This window comes from Takifugu flavidus, unplaced genomic scaffold, assembly GCF_003711565.1.
Source record: "Takifugu flavidus isolate HTHZ2018 unplaced genomic scaffold, ASM371156v2 ctg538, whole genome shotgun sequence".
Taxonomy (NCBI): Eukaryota; Metazoa; Chordata; class Actinopteri; order Tetraodontiformes; family Tetraodontidae; genus Takifugu; species Takifugu flavidus.
This window is the reverse complement of record NW_026622152.1, coordinates 21772-47927: the sequence shown is the minus strand read 5'-3', so window position 1 is coordinate 47927 and position 26156 is coordinate 21772. Positions and strand designations below refer to the sequence as shown.

Below are 26156 nucleotides of genomic sequence, written 5' to 3'. Positions count from 1 at the left end.
ACGGCATGGTGCCTCTCTCATTTCTAGTAATTTGGCTAATTTTATTAGACCCAAAGTGACCTGACAATCCAGGGTCCAGACCAGGATGCAGAGTTGTAGTCTTACACACCTCTCTGCTGCTTCCGTAGAACCCTCATCCACCAACAATAACATATATAACACTATAGAGGTAGTCTCTGTTCCACGGTTAAAAGTTCACCAAGCACAGAGCAGGGGAGCGGTCAATCACCATAATCTTATTAAAATTAATACTAAAGCACAAGTTGGAGAAACTAATATCACAATTAAGTGTGGACTGTTAAATATTAGATGTCTTTTGTGTAAATCCCTGTTAGTAAACGACTTGATAGTGGATCATCACTTTGATTTATTTTGTCTTACTGAGACCTGGCTTCAGGAGGAGTATGTTAGCTTAAATGAATCTACTCCTCCTACCCATCTTAATTATCATATTCCTCTTGTTACTGGTCGAGGAGGGGGTGTGGCAGCAACCTATCACTCCAAGTTATTAATTAATTCTAGACCAAAATATGGTTCCAGTTCATTTGAAAGCCTGACTCTTGGCATCACCCATCTGAGCTGGAAGGCAGAAAAGCCACTTCTGTTCAGAGTTCCTGTCTGAGTTCCCTGATTTCTTATCTGACTTGGTCCTTAGAACAGACAAAGTCATTATCATTGGAGACTTTAATATCCATGTAGACGTTGTAAATGACAGCTTTAGAAATGACTTCATCTCATTACGTGAGTCAGTTGGTTTCCTCCAGCAGATAAACCAACCAACTCATAACTTCAACCACACCCTAGATCTAGTTTTGACTTATGGTGTTGAGGTAGAACCCACTCCAGTCAGACCATTCTTTGATCACTTTCACATTTATGATTAAGGATTCTTCTATGCTCAGAGCACAGTCTTACTATAGCAAATGTCTTTCAGATAATGCTGTAGCTAAGTTTAAGGAAGCGATCCCTGTGCTAATCCCAGGACCACCGTGTGTTTCCCCAGGGATAAATCATTATAATCTTAGCCCTGCTGAGGTTGACTCTATTGCTGAAGGTGCAGCAACCTCACTGAGAATCATGCTTGATTCTGTTGCCCCCCTGAAAAAGAAAATAGTAAATCAGAGGAGGTGTGTCCCCTGGTATAATTCACATATCAGGACCCTCAAGCAGAAAGTGCGAAGACTGGAAAGGAAGTGGCATTCTTGTAAAATAGACAGCTATCATGTAGCCTGGAAAGACTGTCTATTAGTTTACAAAAAGGCCCTCTGCAAAGCTAGAACAGCTTATTTTGCATCTTTAATTGAGGAAAATAAGAGCAACCCCAGGTTTCTTTTCAGCACTCTGGCCAAATTAACTAAGAGTCACAGTGTTTTAGATCCGTGTATCCCTTCTTCCCTTAGTGGTGAAGACTTCATGAGCTTCTTCACTGATAAAGTTCTAGCTATCAGAGAGAAAGCTAACCAGGCCATCCCAACAACTGGACCAACACCAGATGTGCCGACTGTGGGAACATACAGGGTCTCCAACGAGCCCTTAAGCTCCTTCAGCCCTATATATTTTTCTGAGGCGTCTTCGCTAATTCAGGAATCCAAGACCACCACGTGTCTTTTAGATCCCATCCCAACACACCTGAAGGATGTTTTACCATTGATAGGCAGTTCTATCCTGGACCAGATCAATGGTTCTTTAGTGACAGGTTATGTATCCCGGTCCTACAAGGTGGCAGTGATTAAGCCGTTGCTTAAAAAACCATCACTGGATCCTGATGTATTAGCAAATTATAGGCCAATATCCAACCTTCCTTTTATCTCTAAAGTTCTTGAGAAGGTGGTGGTGACTCAGTTACTGGAGCACCTGCAGAGGAACAGCCTGTTTGAGATGTTTCAGTCAGGCTTTAGAGCTCATCACATCACAGAAACAGCACTTCTTAAAGTTACTAATGATCTTCTCATAGCTTCAGATCATGGACTGGTCTCTATGCTGGTTCTGCTGGATCTCAGTGCTGCTTTTGATACAGTTGATCACAGCATCCTGTTACATAGCCTGGAACATGTGATTGGGATTAAAGGGACAGCACTAGACTGGTTTAGATCATACTTATCTGATAGATACCAGTTTGCTCATGTCCATGGTGTTCCCTCCTCATACAGTAGGGTTAGCCATGGAGTTCCTCAAGGTTCTGTACTTGGACCAGTCCTTTTCACCTTGTACATGCTTCCCTTAGGGAACATTATTCGGCAGCATGGGATACATTTTCATTGTTATGCTGATGACACTCAGCTTTATTTATCCATGAAACCAGAGGAGACAGAGAAGTTAGTGAAGCTCCAGACCTGTCTTAAAGACATAAAGTCCTGGATGTCTTCAAATTTCCTCCTCCTTAACCCAGGAAAAACTGAGGTCATGGTGTTTGGTCCTGAACCTCTCAGGGATAGATTAGATCGCATGATGAGATGGTATCTCATTAACATCTAGTCTCTCTGTGAGGAATCTAGGAGGAACTTTTGACCAGAATCTCTCCTTCAACTCACACATTAAAACAGTCTCTAGAAGTGCCTTTTTTTCCACTTAGGAAGCTACTGACGCGGCATGATGCTGAAAAGTTAATTCAGCTGGACTATTGTAATTCTTTATTATCAGGGTGTCCAAACTCCTCTTTAAGAAGCCTCCAGCTGATCCAAAATGCTGCAGCCAGAGTTCTGACAGGTATTGACAAAAGAGATCACATAACTCCTGTAATGGCGTCGCTTCATTGGCTGCCTGTTAAATTTAGGATAATTTTTAAAACCCTTCTTTTGACCTACAAGGTCCTCAGAGGCCTAGCTCCATCCTACCTGGAGGAGCTAGTGATACCTTACCAGCCCAATAGACCGTTCCGCTCTCAGAATGCTGGTCTACTTGGAGTCCCCAGAGTTTCTAGGAGTAGAATGGGGGGCCGAGCATTTAGCTACGAGTCCCCCCTGCTATGGAACCAGCTCCCTGTCCAGGTGTGGGAGGCTGACTCCATCTCTACTTTTAAAATTAGGCTTAAAACCTACCTCTTTGAAAAAGCTTATTGTCACTAATTCTGTAGTTCCAGTTACTATCATAGACAGACAAATTACCATACTTAGGGGGTCGTCTAATCATTAGGTCACATCTTAGCTATGATGTTATAGGCCAAGGCTGCCAGGGTCCGGAAACATGATCACCTGACAGGCCTCTGTCACCCCACTGGGGTGTCACCCCACATGGTTTCCTCTCCTCTCCTTTCCTCCTCCTCATCAAGCAGACTAGTTATGCTGATTCCTGTGTAGTTTTTCTGCTTTTCTCCCCCCCTTCTGTATTCATTTACAGGTATCGCCGCCTTCGGAGCTGCATGATGACCTCCGGCCCCGCTGACCCGTTGTATAGTGTATTTTTGTGTGTGTTTCTGTGCTCTGTGCCTCTCCTCTCTTCCTCCCTCTCCCTCCTTCTCCTTCTCCTCTCTGCTCTCTCTTCTACCTGTCCTCCCCCTTCTCCTCTCTCTCTACCCAGCCGGCCATCAGCAGGAGGGTCCCCCTACATGAGCCTGGTCCTGCTCAAAGTTTCTTCCTGTTAAAGGGGAGTTTTTCCTTGCCACTGTTGCTTGTCTGGGGTTAGGCCCTGGGATTCTGGAAAGCGCCTTGAAACAATTTTGATTGTAAAAGATGCTATATAAATAAAGATTGATTTGATACTCTAAGGATTGTGATAAACCCAGTACAAAGAATGATTCTGATCACAATAATCAATTCTCCCAAAACTCGCACATGACTATATTTAAAATGACTGTATTGAGTTCTGACAGGAACTAGCCAGAGCCCACATGACTCCTGTGCTGATTGCTGATTGGAGGTGTCAGCAGGAGGCTGCAGGAGGTAAATGGAGCCCACAGCTTTCATGGTCGATGCCTAAAACAGTGGAAGAGCAGCTGCACCTGCAGACATCAGGGAGCCACTTCACCTGTTCATAACAGAAGGTTCTCACTGCCTCCAGCCAACACCTGCTGAGCACCGCATGCTCACAGACTGCTGACATCTAGATTTTCTCAATTGCTTTTCTATGACTCATTTTACTTATTTTTCATTTTGAGTTGATACAAAGACTCTGTGTTGCAGGTTTGTTGCATAGTAACAACGTTTATTACAAAAGGGTGAACTGGTAATACAGAACATCTGGCAGGAATCTCAAATTAAAGCTGTCGGACTCTTTTCACTGAGATGAAGAAGCTGCATCAATATCTGAACTCTCTTGTTGACAAATCTGGATGTTTTCACCCGTGTGGGTGCTCATGTGCAGGAATAACTCACAATTTTGGGTGAAAGTTTCCCCACGTTTCACAGACATGTGGTCTCTCACCTTTGTGAATTCTCGTGTGGACATTTAATGCAGAATTTTGTTTGAAGGCTTTTCCACATATTCTACACAAATATGGTCTCTCACCTGTGTGAACTCGCATGTGGACATTTAATGAATTACTATCTATAAAGGCTTTCCCACATGTTTTACACACAAATGGTCTCTCACCTGTGTGAATTTTCATGTGGACATTTAATCCAGAATTTTGTTTGAAGGTTTTTCCACGTTTTACACACAAATGGTCTCTCACCTTTGTGAATTTTCATGTGGACATTTAATGCAGAATTTTGTTTGAAGGCTTTTCCACATATTTTACACAAATATGGTCTTTCACCTGTGTGAACTCGCATGTGGACATTTAATGAAGTACTATCTATAAAGGCTTTCCCACATGTTTTACACACAAATAGTCTCTCGCCTGTGTGATATCTTAAGTGAAACTTTAATTCATCATTTTGTTTAAAGGTTTTCCCACATGTTTTACACGCATATGGTCTCTCGTCTGTGTGAACTCTAAGGTGTTGCTTCAGTGATTTTGACAGTTTGAAATCTTTCCCACATGTTTGACAGATAAACAGTTAGGTTGCCGTTTCCTGAATTTTGTTGGCTGATGAGAAACAACCCTCTCCGGAATCTTTCCCACATGCTGAGCCAAGGTGTTGGTATTGAATAATGGAATGTCCTTTCAAATCTGTCCTGACCTTTCCCTGTTGTTCACCTGTGTTACATGCAATAGATTTAGCACCCATGTCTGTATCACAGTCCACTGCTGACTCTGCTGGGCTGTTTACATTCCCAGTCTGACATTTAGGATGGTTCTGCTTCATGGTTTGTTTTGGCCCTTCAGCTGTGGTCCACCTGGAGTCTTCGCTGGTCCTGTTTTCCTCATCTTTGCTCTCAGATATATGAGGACTATAGGAGAGCAGCTGCTGGTCACAGGCTGGATCTGGTAACACAGGGCTTTGAACTGTTGTGTTCACCTCAGGCTTTTCCTGGCTCTGATCAGGATTCAAGCCCAGTTCACCGTTGTCATCTTGCTCATGTATGGGAGTTACCATTAAGGTGTCCATCTCCTGCTTCACAGTCAGCGGCTCTCCGTCCTGATAACAGCAGGTTTCCTCCTGTTCCTCATTGATTTGTGGAGGCTTCGAGTCCTCCTGGTCCAGACTGCAGCTCCTATCCTGATGCTGGTAATTATCCTCTTCCTCCTTCCACAAAGGTTGCTGCTGTGAAACCTCTAGAAATACAGGAGAAATCATCAAGAATGGAAAGAAGCATGGGAGTGTGAAGCAATCGTTTAGGGGCAACTGAACAAAGGGCATTTTTTAACCATCCAACAACCCACAACAACGGGCAGCTCACAATCTCAATGTTCAAACCTGCAGCCTGTGAATTTCTGCATCTCTTCTCCAAACATCTGAAGCATCAGTCACCTCTGAATGAGTAAATCTGAGGCTGCCATCTTTTTTGGTTTCCTCTCCTCTCCTCCTCACCAAGTAGACTAGTAATGTTATTTCTTGTGTATTTTTTCTGCTTCTCCTCCCCCCTTCTGTATTCATCTACAGGTATTGCCGCCTTCAGAGCTGCATACTGACCTCCGACCCCGCTGACCCACTCAACTTGAACCTTCCCTAACTTATTATGATGTATTTCTGTATGTATTGTATTGTATGATCTATGCCTATTCTCTCCTCTCCTACCTATTCTCTCTTCTACCTGTCCTCGCCCCCTTCTCCTCTCTCTCAGCAGGAGGGTCCCCCTACATGAGCCTGGTCCTGCTCAAGGTTTCTTCTTGTTAAAGGGGAGTTTTTCCTTGCCACTGTTGCATGTTTGGGGTCAGGCCAAACAAAGGGTGATTGTGTTATGTTTTTTTATGGGTGAAAATAATTAAATAGACTTGGCCGCTCTCGCCCGCAACCGGGTTGTATTTATTATGCAACGTTATGACGTCATTTAGCGTGTGCCATGGTAGTGTACGAAAATAAATTTAAAATTCTGTTTCCTACATAGTGCACTCAATCCAACTCCCCTATGAAATGGGTAGTGAATATGGAACGAGTGTGTGGTTTCAAACACAGTGATGATCCATAAACTCTGTAAGCTACGCAGACACAGAAGTGTAATGTGGTCGCTACTCTTTCCTGGCCTGTTACCCAGCAACATGTGTGCTGCTAACTCTTGTAGCTTTGCTATTGCTCCCAAACAACATGTGGAGTTATTGTGTCAATACTCTGAGCAAAGGAGACACATTTATTAGATTCACCATCACTAACATCTCCACCTACTGGCCTGACATGCTCACTACCTTTTCAGTCCTTAGAGGTTTACATTTAAATTGGTATAAATCAACATTTAGCAGCACATTTACGTTGCAGAAGCACTGCTTCAGTGTAACAATGAATATCCTTCCATATTTTGGGTTGATAAAGTCTTACATACCTGTCCTGTGTAACTTTATATGGGGTCTCCAAACACTTTCCACCAGTCTGCGCTGATAATCGAGCTCTTCTTCATATCCGTCGAGCTTTTGTTGAAACACTCGGAATATTTCTTCAGCAGCAACAGTCAGTCGCTCCATGACGAACGTCCTCAAACACTCAACAGAAGACATTCTTGTTGCTTCCACACCACAATACGATCAAACATACAAAAACCTTCTGCTCAAAGCCGCTGTTTCCGATTCCTGCCGAATGTTACACATTAAAGTTCCGCAAAAACAACCGCGGGAGCATTGGTTCCGGTGTGCTGTGTGTTACCCTGGGGCAGTGCTTCTCTATTATTTTCTGTAACAATCTCACACACACACTCGTCGCCGCGACTATAAATAGTATAATTTGTCAATTAAATTGTTGTAAGTACACCTTTGCATAACACTGGATCCTCAACAAGGAAGAAAGAAAGAAAGATTTTTTTATTTTTACAAAAATACTTTATTTACAATTTGCACTGGGACATAAACACCATGTTGAAAACGCAGCACTGACAATAAATAAATAGAATCAACGAAACAGTTCCTCCACAAGGAGTTTTTCAATGTGCAATTGATTTAAACCATTAAAAGGGCCTTTTACAACATTCAAAAGGTACAGTGAGTCTCTCACACTGTCTCTCGCCCAGCACAGAAACGGGCACTGGTCCGACACAGCAAGATCCATCCTAGAGAGGAAAACGTTTAGGGCAACTGCTCCGTGTAGGTCCCCAGTCCTCTTCCTCCGTGGTGGCTCGTTAAGCACACTGGGGGGGGGGGGGGGTGGGGGGGGGCTCCATCCCTTCCCAGCCGGTCAGCCTACACGCTGTTGCTCCTGTTGGACAGACATCTGAGCTATTTCCTGGCTTTGCCCATATGCTTCTTCAGCTGAAAGATCTCAGGGTCAGTGAGGACCGATGCCGCCCTGTGTTTAATCCAATGGCTTCCAATTGGTCCCGAAGGCGGAAGGCGGGCCCCCGAGGGGCCCCGATCATCCGAGCCCAATAAGAGGGCCGCACGTAAGGGCGCCTGGAATCGATCTGCGAAAATTTGGATTGAGGTAAATCAGCCGATCTTTCCCAGTGCTTTTCATATTTGCGTGCTTTTTGCGTGCTCGGAAGCATATCTTTGTATAGTACCTGTAAATGTGCTCGAAAAAAGCTAACTTTTGCCGTGAAAAAACAACTTTCCGCTAGCGGGATAATGTCGCTAATCCCATCTATAGACATTGTGTTATTGAGGTGCCTCCGTGCTCGAATGTTATAGAAATTGTTTTATTGAGGTGCCTCCGTGCTCGAATGTTATAGAAATTGTTTTATTGAGGTGCCTCCGTGCTCGAATGTTATAGAAATTGTTTTATTGAGGTGCCTCCATGCTCGAATTACTTGTTTGCCTCCTTTGTTTCCGAAATGTTTACGTTCAATGTTGTGACCTACATGTCTATTGAGTATTACAAACAAAAGAATGTCCATGAGTGTGCAGGGACAATACAGCCGAGAAAGGTGGGAAGTGGTAGGACAATACAGCCAAGTCAGGTGGGAAGTGGTAGGACAATACAGCCTAGTCAGGTGGGAAGTGGGGGTCCATACAGCCAAGAAAGGTGAGGCCAGATGTGGGCAGCAAGTGCAAGTACCTGGGAAGTGCCTTGCTTGGTGGCAGTAGTAATCTCTGGGTTAGTTGTTTGCTTGCACATGACACTTTGCTTTGTTTGTTTTTTTCAGATAAACCTTCTGCAATGGACCCATTAATGCCATCGCTGTGTATTCTGGACACAAATGTGCCACAGGATCGGCAGCAGTGCGTTCTGAAGGCCTCGAAAGAGGCACGGGCAGCCCAATTGAAGCCACATCAGCCCACTGATGACAGTGGACTGAGATGTCTTAAGACTGCCTGTGATGAAGGTAAGGTAATCAGGGTCAAACATATGTTTTGATGCTCAGTTGACTCACTCTACTTGGACAAATGTGGCATTAAAGACATAACCGTTTGTCTTCAGCTAAAAGGAGATGCCGCCTGGTCACCCAAAATCCCTCAGAGGTGCAGTGGATGGGTCAGCTAATTCTGACTTTTGGCAAGTACCGAGGCAAAAGCTTCCAGTGGCTGGTGGAAAACGATGTTGGCTACATTAAATAGTAAGTGTGCTGTTCTAAACAAATGTGAGGACGCAGTGAGGACTGAAGCTACATTTTAGATGAGTTATGTTTACGTTGGCCTTTTTCTCCCACATTTCACTAAAGCTGCAGCAGAAAAGGCAAAAAGACCTGGAAAACAGAGCCGACCAGCGTCTGCACACAAGTCCGTCAGACACACCGCTCCATCGTCGACGGCAAGATCGCCGTCTGAACCACACATCGAGGTGACTCTTTGCTCCATATCCTGGGGACGCCACACTAAAGTGTGCCAATACAAAAACTTACACTAAAATGCTGGTTATATTCAAGGTTCCGGTAGCAGCTCCCGAGAGGACGACCGCCGTGATGGATGCAGCGCCTCAGCCCTGTCGGCCCACAGCAACATCAGCAGCACAACCGGAGGTAATCCATTAAAAACAAGCTCAAGTTTGAGTATTCAGTGACTATATATCGGATGTCGGATATAATCGTGTGTTTTCTTATTAGGTGACATACGAGGGAGGGCACAAAATGTGGGAGTCTGCTCCCAATGGGCTCCCACAGGCTGACGTTGCATGGCTGAAAGAGGATGAAACCAATGGACTCTTCCAGAGGCCTGCATCCTTTCAGGACAAATATGGAAAGATGAAGTGGAGGAAGGTCCTGAAGGATGACAGGATGTGGTTTCATCCCCCAGAAGTGCCTGGAGTGGTAGGCCAGACTGTTCCATCGGCAGACTCCTTTTTCCGCAGTCGTGTCTTTTTCTGGAGACCAGTAGGTGTGTGGCGTTACAGCCTGCGCTGTCCCAGAGCTGCGTGCCCGGCGCGGGAAAACAAAGGCGCTTTTCTGTACCGTTGCGGTTATTCTCACACGGTCAGACAGATCTGCCACGTATCTGGGTGGTACTCCATGCTGACCGAGGTCCTGGCCTGTAACGCATGCAGAAAAGCAGCCAAAGACTCAGAGGAGCATGCCATTGGCTGCTTCCCGTCATGGGAAGGCTGCATCCTCAATCAGCTCAGTCCAGCGCACCAGGGCATGTTCCCTGCTGTATTGACATTACAGTGAGTCTGCGCGCTTTGCTTCAACATCTTTCGAGTTCTTAGCGAAAGGCCGGCTCACAGAATGTGATCAATTTCATTTCAGGCGGGGGGTGGACAAGCAGGTGGTCCGCCTCTTGAGGGATCGCACTGAGGGCAACACCATGGCCAAGGTGTGGCGCCAGGTCCAGGAAAGCCACTGTGAGGAGTACCTGCAGAGGAAAGACCTTTACACCACTCTGCTCACACAGTACACTAAACCTGGGAAGATCACAAGTGAGATTTCAGATTTTTTTTTTTTTTTTTTAAATTTAAATCTGTAGACAAAGTCTAAAATTGAACCTGGTGCTGATTTTTGTGCCCTTCACCGATTTATGTCATTTTGAAAATATTACTCTTATTTCAGAGAGTTTCAGCCCAAAGTTTCAATTGCCGCCACCTCGAAGAGAGCTGCCGTCCCAAGGCTGCTGAGGAAAGCCTTCCTCCTTGCGGAGGCTGAGAATATTGAGGATTACCGGGCGCAGATAATGTCAACGTTTGGGAAAGTGCTCAAATATGACTCCACCAAGAAGGTAATTTGTGTGTGTCAACTGAATTCAGGGCATTTCTTTGTGTCTAACTAAAGAAGTGCATTGCATCTGCACAGCCATTGCTAGATCAAGAGTTAGCATCAACAAGGTACCAAATACAGGTCTTTGACTGTTTGTATACATTTTCAGATCTGCAAGAAGTTGTCTGGCGACGGAAAAGGCACCGCAGAGTGGTGCACCAACGTCGGCAACGAGCGGAGTCAGATCCTCATGTCCGTACTGACCTGCGAGGAGTCTTTGGAGGAGATGCGGCCGATGGCCGAAGGGCTCATGGAGCGCTACCAAAGGGCAGGAGAGGCGGCTCCGGAACTGATGTACGTGGACCGCGGCTGTTGTCGGGCTCTCGGAGTCTCCTCTTTGGAGCAGCTCTTTGACAAGTGGGTCGCCAGAGGCATGCTGATCCGTCTGGACATCTTCCATTGGATCCACAGATTTGACGCGGCTGTTCGGACGGATCACCATTCCAAGTATGCCCTATTTAAATCCGCTTTGTCGGCCGCCGTCTTCTCCTACAACAAGGACGACGTGGCGCTCCTCTTGCAGGCGGTGCGTGCGGGACTCCCGGACAGGGCCGACTCCCTTTCAGATAGCCAGCTGATCGAGAGGCACGTCACTAAAAGGGACCTGTCCCATTATGTGAGAAGAATCACAGTTGGGGCCCAGGAAACCTTTGTGCGTGTCCAGAAGGTCATCGACACACTGAAAGGACCGGCGGGAATGGACGACAACCAGGTCCATCTGTTCAAGGGTAACGACGACATCGATCACGTCTGGCAAAATCAACAGAAGCACCTCGAGTGCATCCAGGACCCTCCTGGGCGGAACATGTACACCATAAAAAAACACGTTACCCGCAACGGTGCGAGTCTGCCGCGCTACGCCACAGACAGGGGGAGCAACAGCCTGGAGGGCTTCCACTCCTTCCTGCCCAGCATGATTCCAGGACCCCACTGTGCAGCCGTCCCATTTCAAGTGTACCTCCTGGCTGGGATTGCACGTTGGAATGCCGACAGGGAGTCTGCCAGTGTCAGAGGACAACAGGGACGACAGCACCTCGTCTACGTGTCGCCGCTGGTGCATCGTCTCAATGAGAGGTGTCAGCAGCTGTTTGGGGTGGTGGAGGATGCCAACTACAGGGCTCCTGTGCCGCCCGGTGGGGAGCGAATCGGTCTCGAGTACTTGTTTTGCCAATCGACAGACACTTTCAATGTTCCTGAACATTATGCTCAGACTACAAACACACTGCAAACTGATGAGGACGAGGGGGACGAGGGGCCAGCGGACGAGGGGGAGGTAGACGAGGCTTCCCGCGACGACGATCCCCCGGACGGTGACGCGGGATACATTTCGGATGCCGTTGACGATCGCCTAGGAACCTGCACCTCACTGACCAGGCTGTCGCCGATGACTTTGACCCCTGCGCCGAGGACGTGTGCGGTCCAAATCATCTCCCGGGGTACGAGCACGTGGAGGAGCTCAGCAGACTCCTGGTGGACGTTGCGTTGGAAGAGGGAAAGCTCGCCATCAGCAACTCTACAAGGCAGAGGGTCATTGCTGCATGGAACGGGCTCCATCTCCACGACCGAAGCATTCACCAGTTTGACAGCCTGCACTCTGCACGCTGGGGCAACGCTCTCTTCGGCCGCACCAACGGAGACCCTGCTGAATCGTCTTTGGTGCAAAAGCTCAAGTTCAGCAAACGACGTTCGGCTGCCCACCTGCTGGGCTCCAGGAAGAATAGGCTGATGTACTGCTTTGTCAAACAGCTGTGGCTGCACCCACACTGCAGAGTGAAGGCTGGCGGGTTACCGCAAAAACATCTTTTGACCACATTACACCAGCGTGTCCAAAAGAGAGTGACTGTGGATGATGCTGAGCTAAGCAAGCTGGGGATTCCTATACTAAAAATCAACAGTAAATCCATTGCACACTTTATCAGGCGATAGGAGGCCTTGTCAGCCGCCCATGTGACCGACCAAGGCCAATCAGAGCATCGCGCAATGCAGTCAACCTCCAGCACTGTGCCCCCCCCACTGTCCCGGACCTGCCCCCTAAGAACAGGTGCAGGTCCAGGACATCTTTTCCTCCTTTTTCTTTTGTTTTTTTTACATGATTGCTCTCTTCAGTTTTTCCACTTTGGACCCCCACAGGAAGTAAGATGGCTCTCTCCAGTTGTGGGAGGGAAAATAACAGAACTGATCAGTAAAAGCAAAGGTAAAATCACTGCTTTGGAAATTAAAACCTTTCCTTCCATAGTCAGTCCTCTAAGTCCCCAGAATCCTAGTTTTTGTCTGACTTTTCCTACCATGTCCGGCCAATTTGTTTTCCCTCCCGATCAAATTTAACACCAAGTATTTTTTGGTCAGTCTGTGTCACGGTCAGGGGGAGCCCTGTCATCTCTGTCGCTGTCCATGGTCCGTAAAACTGGGCTTGTGTCTTTTCTTTAGTTTTGACCCAGAGGCCCGTCCAGTCAGTCAAGTCCAGCGTCCTGTTAACAGATAAAAGGTCAGTGCATAAAACATTCAGGTCGTCCATATATAAAATACATCTTGTTTCCAGTCCCCCGCTCCCCGGCACTTGCACCCCATTCATTCGTTTGTCCCTTCTCAAGATCTGTGCCAGTGGTTCAATGCAGATAACGTAGAGGAGGGCCGATAACGGACACCCCTGACGGACACCGCAGTTAATGTCCACTGCTTTTGTCAGATGTCCATTAAACAAAATTTTGCTGGTGATGTCCCGGTACAGCAAACCCACCCAAGCTACGAATCTTTCTGGGAACCCCATTTTTTGCAGTACCTGGAAAAAATCTAAATTAAACTACTAGCCGCATGTTTCTGTCTCTCGCATAACAGATGGTGTCTCGGATCAGTACGAGGCTGTCGGTGATCTTCCTCCCCAGAATGGCACAGGCTTGATCTGGGTCAATCACCTCTTCTAAAAACATGGACATACAGGGAGTGCAGAATTTTTAGGCAAGTTGTAATTTTGAGGATTAATTTTATTATTGAACAACAGCCATGTTCTTAATGAACCCAAAAGACTCATTAATATCAAAGCTGAATATTTTTGGGAGTTGGAGTGGGGCTTTTTTAGTTTTAGCTATTTTAGGAGGATATCTGTGTGCAGGTGACTATTACTTTGTGCATAATTATTAGGCAACTTAACGAAAAACGAATATATACCCATTTCAATTATTTATTTTCACCAGGGAAACCAATATAACAGCTCAACAATCACAAATATACATTTCTGACATTCAAAAACAAATCAGTGACCAATATAGCCACCTTTCTTTGCAAACACACTCAAAAACCTGCCATCCATGGATTCTGTCGGTGTTTTGATCTGTTCACGATCAACATTGCGTGCAGCAGCAACCACAGCCTCCCAGACACTGTTTTCCCTCCTTGTAAATCTCACATTTGATGAGGGACCATAGGTTCTCTGTGGGGTTCAGATCAGGTGAACAAGGAGGCCATGTCATTAGTTTTTCTTCTTTTAGGCCCTTTCTTGCCAGCCAGGCTGTGGAGTACTTGGATGCGTGTGAGCATTGTCCTGCATGAAAATCATGTTTTTCTTGAAGGATGCAGACTTCTTCCTGTACCACTGCTTAAAGAAGGTGTCTCTCTGGGAGTTGAGCTTTAATCCATCCTCAACCCGAAAAGGACCCACAAGCTCATCTTTGATGATACCAGCCCATATCAGTACCCCACCTCCACCTTGCTGGCGTCTGAGTCGGACTGGAGCTGTCTGCCCTTTACCGATCCAGCCACGGGCCCATCCGTCTGGCCCATCAAGACTCACTCTCATTTCATCAGTCCATAAAACCCTAGAAAAATCAGTCTTGAGATATTTCTATGCAACTATTAATTTATATTGGACAAAATATCAGGGGAGAGCGCGGACGCAGTCCCCCACTACCAGAAATTATGCAGTCGAGATTCCCACATTTGGGGAATTCGCAAAGGTCAACACTGCCGCAGTGCAATGGCAGAGCCTCGCCCTGGGTGAACCACCTTCCTGATCATGGTGTCTCCCCTGCCAGGTAAGTATGAATTGTACAGCGCATGTTTGGGGAAGTCTTTCACAGTAACACTATTCTGACTCACGATGGCAGGAAATCATCACAATGACAAACATAGGAGTATATACAGGTATTTATGTGCAAGATGCTGGATGTTTATACAGAAAGATCTGTATTTGATCAAAACGTTTTACTCAAAGCCCGTGTTTCCCATAATGCATAGCTGTGCCCCCACATCAGAATCTTTCTGAAATCATTAATTTTCTATAAAGGTCCCTAAAAAGACGTGATAGGGCAACAGCAGGTTAGATAGCACCAAAGCTACAAAAGACTGTATTAAGAATCATAATATAAACACTCTGATCCACATTTAAACTCTCAAAAGGAGACAATAGAAGTATGCTTCCTTCCCTCCCCCGCCAAATTGCGTCACTTCCTCATCTGCCTGGTCACTAACGCACACTACTTCCACCTATGGTGAGGAAGTGTAACAACATGGGTGCAATAGAATGATTCATCTATCTTTTTACCTCACATGGCCATAATGGGGCTGCAGTCTATCCCAGCTAATAATTGTCATGAAAGTGAAATATTGTATCCTGCATGTAGCCTTGGATACAGCAGAAAATATTGAAAGGTTTCTCTCATAATAAAAACCCAAGTTAATTCACAAGTTAATGAAACACTTTAACTGTACACGCAGGTTAAAGATATATGTGGTGAGAATAGTAGTTTATTTAAATAAAACTGAAAAACATGTCAAGTGAAAATAAATGCTGGGTCTACACAATTCAATGTCTTAAAAGCTGAACAAAAAAAGAGATTCCCTCTCCAATTTCAAGACACCACACATATCTCTTTGTACAATTACACCTCTTCCACCTGGATAACTTGTGTTATAATTTGAAACAAACATACTCCTTCAGGCCATTAGAGTTGTGACATTCATGACCAAAGTAAATCTTTTGACTGACTCATTAACATGAATGATGGGAAGCATTCCACTGGCTGAGACAGGGAAAGCATGTGGAGAAGTGTTTATTCTATATGCATGGAAGAGGATTTGAGTAACAGTGTCTCAAGCCACTTTAGAAACTATACATCTGAGTGATGTCATATCTAACAAGTCAAGTTATTACCTTTCACATATTAAGGGGGGTGCACCGTTCCTGGAGATACTGCAATACCAGGTCGATGCGTGGAGTGGACGGAGCAAGCCCCTATTCCATCTCCCTGTTCCAAAAATCAATTTAATATATGGTCCCCGGGTAGGGGACGTATCAGATATTAAACTGATAAGAACAGATACTACACTTGATCTTAGCCAAAAGGCCGAGAAGCGATACCACATAACTGGTGAAGGGAGGGGCTCATTCCGGTGACTATGACTTTAACTCGTGGGTTTTGCATTTTTAAAAGATGTGGGAACATTACATGTGAGAAATTACACTAAATATTCACCGCTATCGTTAGCAAAGATACACAGCCTAGCGCTGCGTTAGAAACACCAAAAAACGAGGATCCTAAACGCCGCGTTGTGCATTTCCGATCACGTGGTGTAAGTCTGTCCAATGGGCAGCCGTATAATACGATTGTTTAAAATTCTAGTTGTGCGTTAATTGGTCGCTAAACTGTTTAATCCGCTAAGTTATTTGATAAATACAGACCGATCCAGCTGTGCCAGTTAATTGTCGCACGTTAATGTTTTTAAAAATACAAATTAAACATGACCACATTTTCGAGCAATAACAGAACTATGTCTCCCTCTGCTGGGCGCGACCAACATAACGGGGGAAGGGAAGGCAAAAAAATGCGAGACAATTATAAGGCAACAAATCATCCATCGGCAGCATTTCCATTCCAGTGATTTCCCCAGTTTTTACAAAATAATGCATTTCATGCAACGGAACCAATTGTAACAATTTAGTAGGAACTTTCTATAATGCAATAAAATAAGGCTCATTGCGTAAACTTCATTGTGAATTCGAACTTCGACTGGGTATTTTGACTCACACGAAGTTAATTTTTGCAAAGTTAACTTTGCTTGCAGGGTCAACTTCAAAATGATTTGCATCAATGCAAGTGTTTTTATATTAGGTAAAAAATATTTGTTTTAGGTCTTCCTAACGCAACGCCCTCGTAATGTCCGTAAGCCCAAGGTTCGCTCTTTAGCTAACAAAAGAAAGCGGAATAACTTGACACCTTTTCACAAAATCGTGAAATTTCCTAATAACATTTGCTAACTTCAAATAGCACCAGCTTATAACGCTAAATGACACTACTGGGAAGTATTATAAGAGACGCGTTTACTTACTTGACCATTTCTACGTGAGTTCACGTCGTTCCTGGCCTAATGTTGTTCCTTCAACCCAACAGTGGGGGCGCTGCTGTGCTGTCGGCGGCTTCCGTGATCACAAGGCGGGGTGTAGTGTTTATTACTGACATTAACCATTTTAATTGCATCTTCGTCTTTTTCCTACCACACGCAAAAATATCGACGGGCTGTTGACGAGAATGAATGAATGAATATTGTCATTCATCTGTGTTTCAGAAAGCGCTCTGTCTCCCTCCGCTGAAACAAATAGAACTCACCACATCCAAATAAGCTAAGAATAAAAGTAGAAAATAAGACATGTTTTAATTTAACTGAACCACTATATGTAGGAGTGGTACACTTGCATATATTTTATACTATGTTATGTACAGACTCCCAATTGATAGGGGGTTTGTTAATTTGTTAATGATATATTATAATGATATATACGATAATGATAACCATGATAGCTGATATCTGTTTAAGTCAAACAGGCTGCTGTAATTGAGATCATTATCTTGACTATTTTCAGAAACCTAGAGCCTGATCTTCAACCAAGCAGGGCTGACAAGAGGAAAATGTTTATTTTAACTTAGAACATGGAAACCAAAACAGTTTATTAACAATCGGATGTGAAGGGGAGTTACAACAGTTAAAACAAGATTGAGTAACATAAGTCACTTTATGATCAAAACCCCTTGTCAAGATCAAGAAATAAAAGTGAATTAGTCATTTTAAATATTTCTGATTCATTTTGGTCGAAAATGATATTATAACTGTTGGCAGGTTCAAGGGGAAAAATAATTAATTATGTAGAGTGCAGGCAAATCAATTGTTCGCTTTCAGATCTTGCGTATTTCCGATCCTAGTTGTTCTTTTCTAACCAGTAGAGGGCGACAACAGAGAAGACCGCTCTTAAAGTGCCGAAATATTCAAATACGAACAAAAGGGATTTCCTGGAGGACCACGGCAAGTTATAAAAAAAGGCTCATTGCTGGTCTGTATGAGATGGATAAATGTTGTCATTTCTGTTTTAACCGTGTGAACACTTAAAGTTTTACTTTGTGGTAATGTGAAACCTCGTAAGTCCCCCCAAAACATTGAAAAATAATAACGTATAAATGTTTTCGCTCAGGTTTTTATCTGTTGTAGAAACTGGAAGATTTTGTTCTTTTACTTGTTTTTTTTCACAGGAATATTGAAATAGTGCAACGTTTGGCCTTGACGTTAACATAATCTGGCTTTATTAGCAGTGACGATTGTCGACGATCACACAAAAGTCATTGTTATGATTCATTGATTTATCATACTGGTTTCAAAAAACTGCATGGAATTGAGGGTGCATAGTGCGTCTGTCTCCCAGTAATTACGGACTCATCTTCAGGTCCATGCCAATAATTGTCTTATGTTCCTGTTTAGATAAGTCCCAGCCTTATGAAAACTAGTCCTATTTTTGAGTCTGGATCTGGTCTTCGGACACAAACTTCTGGAAGTACTTCAGTGGTGTGTGGGAGGGAACCAGCACCAATGGTGACATCTTGACCACTGAAATCAATATTAGGAGTACATATTTTCTTCCAGCCAAATCTCCTTGTCCCGAGGCACAACCCCTGTCCATGCCTGCACACTATAACAATCCTGTCAGACTTTAAATATATGAGCTAAAATACCAAGGGTCAAAGGAAAGTTGCGGAGAATGTACCATCACGTCTTGGCTTGAAAATGTCAAAGGACACTAATTATTTTAGGTAATAAGTAAGTATTATTGTATTATTATTGACATTAATATTTCATTTTATTATATTAAGTTAATTTTCGGGTAAAATATTGCATTTTCATAAAATGACCGCTGAATGTATTTCTGATGGGTTAAAATAAGTAAATGGACCTGGCCATTTTTCCCGGAGACCGGTTCGTAATTATTATGCGACACCATGACGTCACTTTACGTGCGCAGTAAATGACGCCGTTGTCCGAATACTAACTTTAAATTGAGTGCACTACGTAGTTCACTCAATCCATGTCCCCCGTGTAGTGAGTAGTGAATAGGGAACGACTGTGTGGTTTCGGAATTTGCCAGAGATTGCGCTGACGTGTGCGCTGCTCGAAAGAGTGGAGAAAGCGCGCCGGTATGTGACGTCACAAGAAAGCGACGCACGTCGTCCATACGCTTCGACTGTTACACTGGAGTCACACGCGACACAAATGCTCCCGCGGTTGTTTTTGCGGAACTTTCATGTGTAACATTCGGCGGGAATCGGTAACAGCGGCTCTGAGCAGAAGGTTTTGTATGTTTGATCGTATTGTGGTGTGGAAGCAATAAGAATGTCTTCTGTTGAGTGTTTGAGGACGTTCGTCGTGGAGCGACTGACTGTTGCTGCTGAAGAAATATTCCGAGTGTTTCAACAAAAGCTCGACGGATGTGAAGAAGAGCTCGATTATCAGCGCAGACTGGTGGAAAGTGTTTGGAGACCCCAAATAAAGTTACACAGGACAGGTATGTAAGATTTGATCAACCCAAAATATGGAAGGATGTTCATTGTGACACTAAAACAGTGCTTCTGAAACGGAAATGCGTTGCTAAATGTTGATTGATACCAATTTAAATGTAAACCTCCAATGACTGAAAATGTAGTGAGCATGGCAGGCCAGCCAGTAGGTGGCGATGTTAGCGATGTAGAATCTAACAAATGTGTCTCCACTGCTCAGAGTATTGACACAACTCCACATGAGTTTCTCTCAGCAAAGCTACAAGAGTTAGCAGCACACATGTTGCTGGGTAACAGGCCATAGTTGTTGCTGCTGCTGCTGTTGTTTCTCGGTGAGCACACTGCCATTATCTGAAAGCATAGCGACCTCATTACACTTTTGTGTCTGCGTAGCTTAAAGGGTTCATCTATCATTAATACAGCTGGATACAGGAAGCACCACCAAGTTAACAAGCCTAACCCCTGCTGGCCATGCGGTGGTACTGCAAAGATGGCGTCGGTCACACGCTTCCATTGAGGCCAAAAAGAGTTTTTCATTTGGCGAACATAGTGAAAGAGACTTTTATGATGTATTACTGTGGCATTATGAATGCTCATTGCAGCAACTGGACCGAGCCTGTCTGCAGATTCATGTGTGACCCATCCTGTAGTGGAGCGAGCCTCGCCATGATGTCTTTCTTTGCAAATACATATTACATACTGTATGTTAAATATGTCTATTGCCTTAATTAACCAACATTTGATTTAGCCTGCTTGCAAAGTTATAATATCCACATAAAAATTAACTACCATCATTATTTTCAGACTATAAGCTCCTGCTTTTTCCCCATGCTTTGAACCCTGAAGCCTACACAACAGTGCAGTTAATTCATAGAGTTTTACTGGCTAATGGCCACCGGGGGCACTCTCTAGCAGTAAACACAAAAGTGAGACAGACTGTGGGGAAAGATTATGCACCAAAGAAGACACTAGTTTTGATTTTGATTTTAAGATGCATTTATTCACGTGTGCTCAATAGTCCAAAAATTAGAGTAGCCATTTTTCACATACAAAAACAAAGAAACCTTTTCCTATTTTCACTTCGATTAGCACACTTGAAGTCAACACAAGAAGGGATTTTGATTTATTGTGAAACTCTTTCTTAATAATAATTTATGAATGAAGGCTCCACCCCCAACATGGTCTGAGCTCTCTTAACAGGTCCATGGTCTGAAATCAACTTTCCCCAATGTGTTTGTAGCCCTACTGCCGGAAAGAAACTAGAGGGGAAAGTTCATTTTTGCAGATGGTAAAAATTTAAAAAATGAACGGAGCACAACACAGAGAAACAGATCCTTAGTGCACTCTCACTGATGGCCAGTGGATCTCAGCTTGGAACTTTGACATTGATGAATTTGTTAAGGAGTTTGCGAAAAGGAAAGCAAGGAACAAGTCTTTGTAAAAGAAAGACAAAAGGAGAGACATTAACAAATGTTTGTGACTGTCTACCTCTGTGTGTGTCCAATAACTCGTACGAAGGGGTCTTTGCTCTATTAATCCAGGTCCGTTCATTCTTTCCTGTTTCTGATTCTAACGAATCATAGCAAGACTTGATTTGATCACCATCGCCCCCTTTGCACTGGAGGGATTTTTGCAGTTTCTGGTACCAAAGGTTCTTATGACCTTTTTTCTATTGCATATTTCCTTTTTCTATTTTTTCATGGTCTGGCTTCAGTGGCTATGACTCTTTTAGCTCCTAGCTCAGAGCAGGGTCTTCCCCCTCAGCACTGGCAGCCTTTATTACCAACTCCTAATTTACACCTGCTGTGTTCTGCTGTAGTCTTTGTTTTCTCTTTTTCAATGTGAAGTAAACAAGCCTTATCTTTAAACACTGCTGTTCTAGCTCTGTTTTGTCCAAGTAAACATCTTCACTGATGTCACATTAGCCATGTGCTGATGTGGACTGATGTTTTTCTTTCGTAACGTGTGTTAAAAAAAAGGCAGCCTCAGATTTACTCATTCAGAGGTGACTGATGCTTCAGATGTTTGGAGAAGAGATGTAGAACTTCACAGGTTGCAGGTTTGACCATTGAGATTATGAGCTGCCTGTTGTTGTGGCTCTTTGGATGGTAAAAACTGCCCTTTGTTCAGTTGCCCCTAAACGATTGCTTCACACTCCCATGCTTTTTCCATTCCTGATGATTTCTCCTGTATTTCCAGAGCTTTCACAGCAGCAACCTTTGTGGAAGGAGGAAGAGGATAATTACCAGCATCAGGATAGGAGCTGCAGTCTGGACCAGGAAGACTCGAAGCCTCCACAAATCAATGAGGAACAGGAGGAAACCTGCTGTTATCAGGACGGAGAGCCGCTGACTGTGAAGCAGGAGATGGACACCTTAATGGTGACTCCCATACATGAGCAAGATGATGACAGTGAACTGGACCTGAATCCTGATCAGAGTCAGGAAAAGCCTGAGGTGAACACAACAGTTCAAAGCCCTGTGTTACCAGATCCAGCCTGTGACCTGCAGCTGCTCTCCTACAGTCCTCATATATCTGAGAGCAAAGATGAGGAAAACAGCACCAGCGAAGACTCCAGGTGGACCACAGCTGAAGAGCCAAAACAAACCTGAAGCAGAACCATCCTAAATGTCAGACTGGGAACGTAAACAGCCCAGCAGAGTCAGCAGTGGACTGTGATACAGATACAGATGTCTTCTGCATTCACCGTTTCATTAAACATTCTGACAATAACCGTTTTATGGGCATTATCAGTCAGTTTTTCAACAGCAAATGCAGAAAAGTGGCTTTTAACATTTTCCAAATAGGTCCAAAAATCACGAAACAGAGCTGCAGAATCGTATCCTTTGTTTGAAGGAAGGGTCAAAATACAATTTATATCATCCGGTCTAAATTTCAAAAGATTTTGTATAAACTTCCGTGAGAAATCTTAACAAGAGATCTTAACTTGGTCATCTTTAAAAGAAAACCTGACACTGTGATGCTTACGCAGGCCGGCATAATTAGCCAACATGGCTGGAGGCACCACAAGCAGGGATAAAAGCTTGTAGAAGAAAAAATAACTTTAAAAGTAAGCTAAAAAAATATGTATTACTTAAAAAATATGCAAATACACAAAGTACAAATGTCTCCCAAATTGCTAAGGATAAAGTCCACAAGAGGAGCAAGGAGCAGGGAGTGATCACTGTCTTAGCCAAAAGGCCGAGAAGCGATCGCTGCACTGCACTGGAGCTACCTCTCGAAAGACCAGACACCAATCGTCCTCAGGTCACTCCAGCTCTGGCAGGGACCAGGAAACTGACATACCGACACAGTCACACAGATGCGTCCCCTTTTTTACCACCTCAACCACCGACCTAGACTACCTCCTAGTCCAGGGGTGGGCAAACATTTTGATTCGTGGGCCACAATGGGTTCTAACATTTGACAAAGGGGCCGGACCAGGAGCAGATGGATGGATGGAGTGCTTTGGTAACCTCACCTCATTGGAGAAAAAATACACATCTTGGGATATGGAGAAAACATGTGCTTTCATTTCAAATGAAAATGAAGAGACAAAATATCTGACTTTGGAATGAGTCTTAAAACACTTAAAATCAAATGAATAAAATGTGCCTTTTTAAAAAGAATTAATAACCATTTCTATTTTAAAGCACTGAAAGTTCTGTTATCCTTCAGGATATCACCATCACTCTCCTCCTGACTGTCTTTTTTCTAGTGGGAAAACACCAGAATTGCAGTGAAAATTTAACATTAACAAGGTTTATTCATTTAATTTTTCAAGTTTGGCGGGCCGGATTAAAACGTTTAACGGGCCGCGTGTGGCCCCCGGGCCTTAGTTTGCCCATGCCTGTCCTAGTCACACAGTTACATCCCCCTCTCCTCCCTCACAGCCAGAACCACCATCACTCGCACCATCCCAGACCAAACCCCGCAAAGGTACTTTTGTCCCACAGCCTGGGCCTGTCTGCTCATCTGGTCAAATCAAAGGAACGCCTCCAATAGTCCGTCTTGCTGTTCCCAAACGCGAGACATCCCAACCTCCCCGGCATCAACGGTCGCCTGGTCATTTAACTTTTTAGAAGAGGAGATGGGCGGAGCACAGTGGTGCCAAGCCGACCGCAATCAAAGTACACATCTGTGCACTGTGTGGTCAACTAACGAAAGGCAAAACAAAATACAGACACACAACACAAAAACGTCATCATCTACAGGACTTCACAGCCAGACTTTTGAAACTTTTGCAGTCTTTCAAAGGCCTGTGGACATTCTTTTGGGAGTTCATTTCCAGGCCCAAGAGAAAGCAAAGAAAATTGGAATTATTGTTTTATTGACTGCACTGTTTTGGAAATAAAAGCCAATGTCCTTCTCAACGTTCTTCTTTGTTGGTGTCACAGACCGCCCTGTTGTTGAAGACGCAGTCTCCCCTTTTCACCGATGAACCACAACTGATGAGTGGCTCTCTGGTTCAGTCAATTGTTTTATTGACTGCACTGAAAATTGGAATTATTGTTTTATTGACTGCACTGTTTTATTGACTTCCCATTACATGCAGTATTTACCCTTTTGTAGCAGTCACTGGTAGATTAAGTGTTCTTGCTCTTCGGGGTCACCTGGGGCCACCTCTCTTTAATCGCAGTGCTTTATTAGTTTACATACGACGCATCTATTTCCACTTCAAAGACAGCTGGGGAAGTCTTCTGAGCCACAGCGTAGGAACCTGTCAGGGATCTCTGATAGCATCGTCACTGTTTTTGCTGCACAACAAATCAAATAAATGTTGTTCCTCAACACGATGGGCCTGGGGTATTCTATACCTTCCCTATACTTTTTTTTTAATTCTGACTAAACCAAATCACTCATGAACACAAATAACATCAGTTGTGTGTTCAAATACAACATACACAGACCGTCATCACTTTCCCCTGCATTCATTTTTTCTGCCCAGCAGATGGCTGAATAGGGCAAATGCAACATAAAGAAGCCTTAAACTTAAGTGAAAGAGTTTGACAAATATTTACAATGATTCGTGAAATTTTACCGGTAAAAGCCAGAAGTAGTTAGACACTTTACACTTGTGCTTCCACATCAAAAAACATCACTTTCTCACAATTTTTCTACACTGGTCTACATCCCATTTTGCATGTCGGGGGCCAGCTTTTCAAAGCAGCACAAACTGAGTTTAACGGCAATACATCTAGATACAAATGCACAGGCTGCTTTGACCATGCATTAAGTACTCTATGCAACTATTAATTTATATTGGACAAAATATCAGGGGAGAGCGCGGACGCAGTCCCCCACTACCAGAAATTATGCAGTCGAGATTCCCACATTTGGGGAATTCGCAAAGGTCAACACTGCCGCAGTGCAATGGCAGAGCCTCGCCCTGGGTGAACCACCTTCCTGATCATGGTGTCTCCCCTGCCAGGTAAGTATGAATTGTACAGCGCATGTTTGGGGAAGTCTTTCACAGTAACACTATTCTGACTCACGATGGCAGGAAATCATCACAATGACAAACATAGGAGTATATACAGGTATTTATGTGCAAGATGCTGGATGTTTATACAGAAAGATCTGTATTTGATCAAAACGTTTTACTCAAAGCCCGTGTTTCCCATAATGCATAGCTGTGCCCCCACATCAGAATCTTTCTGAAATCATTAATTTTCTATAAAGGTCTACCTAAAAAGACGTGATAGGGCAACAGCAGGTTAGATAGCACCAAAGCTACAAAAGACTGTATTAAGAATCATAATATAAACACTCTGATCCACATTTAAACTCTCAAAAGGAGACAATAGAAGTACGCTTCCTTCCCTCCCCCGCCAAATTGCGTCACTTCCTCATCTGCCTGGTCACTAACGCACACTACTTCCACCTATGGTGAGGAAGTGTAACAACATGGGTGCAATAGAATGATTCATCTATCTTTTTACCTCACATGGCCATAATGGGGCTGCAGTCTATCCCAGCTAATAATTGTCATGAAAGTGAAATATTGTATCCTGCATGTAGCCTTGGATACAGCAGAAAATATTGAAAGGTTTCTCTCATAATAAAAACCCAAGTTAATTCACAAGTTAATGAAACACTTTAACTGTACACGCAGGTTAAAGATATATGTGGTGAGAATAGTAGTTTATTTAAATAAAACTGAAAAACATGTCAAGTGAAAATAAATGCTGGGTCTACACGATTCAATGTCTTAAAAGCTGAACAAAAAAAGAGATTCCCTCTCCAATTTCAAGACACCACACATATCTCTTTGTACAATTACACCTCTTCCACCTGGATAACTTGTGTTATAATTTGAAACAAACATACTCCTTCAGGCCATTAGAGTTGTGACATTCATGACCAAAGTAAATCTTTTGACTGACTCATTAACATGAATGATGGGAAGCATTTCCACTGGCTGAGACAGGGAAAGCATGTGGAGAAGTGTTTATTCTATATGCATGGAAGAGGATTTGAGTAACAGTGTCTCAAGCCACTTTAGAAACTATACATCTGAGTGATGTCATATCTAACAAGTCAAGTTATTTACCTTTCCACATATTAAGGGGGGTGCACCGTTCCTGGAGATACTGCAATACCAGGTCGATGCGTGGAGTGGACGGAGCAAGCCCCTATTCCATCTCCCTGTTCCAAAAATCAATTTAATATATGGTCCCCGGGTAGGGGACGTATCAGATATTAAACTGATAAGAACAGATACTACACTTGATCTTAGCCAAAAGGCCGAGAAGCGAT

General features: G+C 43.9%; 2 protein-coding genes, 4 non-coding genes and 1 pseudogene across 7 annotated transcripts; 1 reads left to right on the top strand and 6 right to left on the bottom strand.

The window, feature by feature from the left end:
* Positions 1-4112: 4112 nt before the first annotated feature.
* Positions 4113-4934, bottom strand: LOC130520806 (zinc finger protein 846-like; annotated as a pseudogene).
* LOC130520807 (uncharacterized) lies at positions 4800-7103 on the bottom strand. Its single transcript, XM_057024537.1, has 2 exons — positions 6799-7103; positions 4800-5596 (listed from the first exon to the last, which is right to left on the bottom strand). Exons 1-2 carry the CDS (start codon positions 6968-6970, stop codon positions 4938-4940), a joined length of 831 nt encoding a protein of 276 aa, XP_056880517.1. The 5' UTR covers positions 6971-7103; the 3' UTR covers positions 4800-4937.
* A 139-nt stretch (positions 7104-7242) lies between these two features.
* LOC130520808 (uncharacterized) lies at positions 7243-10437 on the top strand. Of its 2 annotated transcripts, XR_008949058.1 has the most exons (5): positions 7243-8727; positions 8823-9182; positions 9268-9360; positions 9445-10253; positions 10384-10437. XR_008949058.1 is itself a non-coding variant. In XM_057024538.1 (4 exons), exons 2-4 carry the CDS (start codon positions 9018-9020, stop codon positions 10003-10005), a joined length of 819 nt encoding a protein of 272 aa, XP_056880518.1. In that variant the 5' UTR covers positions 7243-8727; positions 8823-9017; the 3' UTR covers positions 10006-10324. The 2 variants fall into 2 exon arrangements, 1 of the variants encoding a protein (XP_056880518.1); XM_057024538.1 differs by lacking the exon at positions 10384-10437 and having other exon boundaries at positions 9445-10324.
* A 4022-nt stretch (positions 10438-14459) lies between these two features.
* On the bottom strand, positions 14460-14623 carry LOC130520810 (U1 spliceosomal RNA). The gene has a single exon (XR_008949060.1). It is a non-coding gene; the product is annotated as a U1 spliceosomal RNA (small nuclear RNA).
* Positions 14624-15747: 1124 nt separating this feature from the next.
* On the bottom strand, positions 15748-15938 carry LOC130520813 (U2 spliceosomal RNA). The gene has a single exon (XR_008949062.1). It is a non-coding gene; the product is annotated as a U2 spliceosomal RNA (small nuclear RNA).
* An 8734-nt stretch (positions 15939-24672) lies between these two features.
* On the bottom strand, positions 24673-24836 carry LOC130520809 (U1 spliceosomal RNA). The gene has a single exon (XR_008949059.1). It is a non-coding gene; the product is annotated as a U1 spliceosomal RNA (small nuclear RNA).
* Positions 24837-25965: 1129 nt separating this feature from the next.
* Positions 25966-26156, bottom strand: LOC130520811 (U2 spliceosomal RNA). Its single transcript, XR_008949061.1, has one exon. It is a non-coding gene; the product is annotated as a U2 spliceosomal RNA (small nuclear RNA).

Coding starts and splice junctions, on each gene's coding strand:
- LOC130520807 (XM_057024537.1), bottom strand. CDS start 6,970: ATGTCTTCTGTTGAGTGTTTGAGGACGTTCGTCATGGAGCGACTGACT. Junction 5,597..6,798: donor TATAAAGTTACACAGGACAG/GTATGTAAGACT, acceptor CTGTATTTCTAG/AGGTTTCACAGCAGCAACCT.
- LOC130520808 (XM_057024538.1), top strand. CDS start 9,018: ATGAGTTATGTTTACGTTGGCCTTTTTCTCCCACATTTCACTAAAGCT. Junction 9,183..9,267: donor CGTCTGAACCACACATCGAG/GTGACTCTTTGC, acceptor GTTATATTCAAG/GTTCCGGTAGCAGCTCCCGA. Junction 9,361..9,444: donor CATCAGCAGCACAACCGGAG/GTAATCCATTAA, acceptor TTTTCTTATTAG/GTGACATACGAGGGAGGGCA.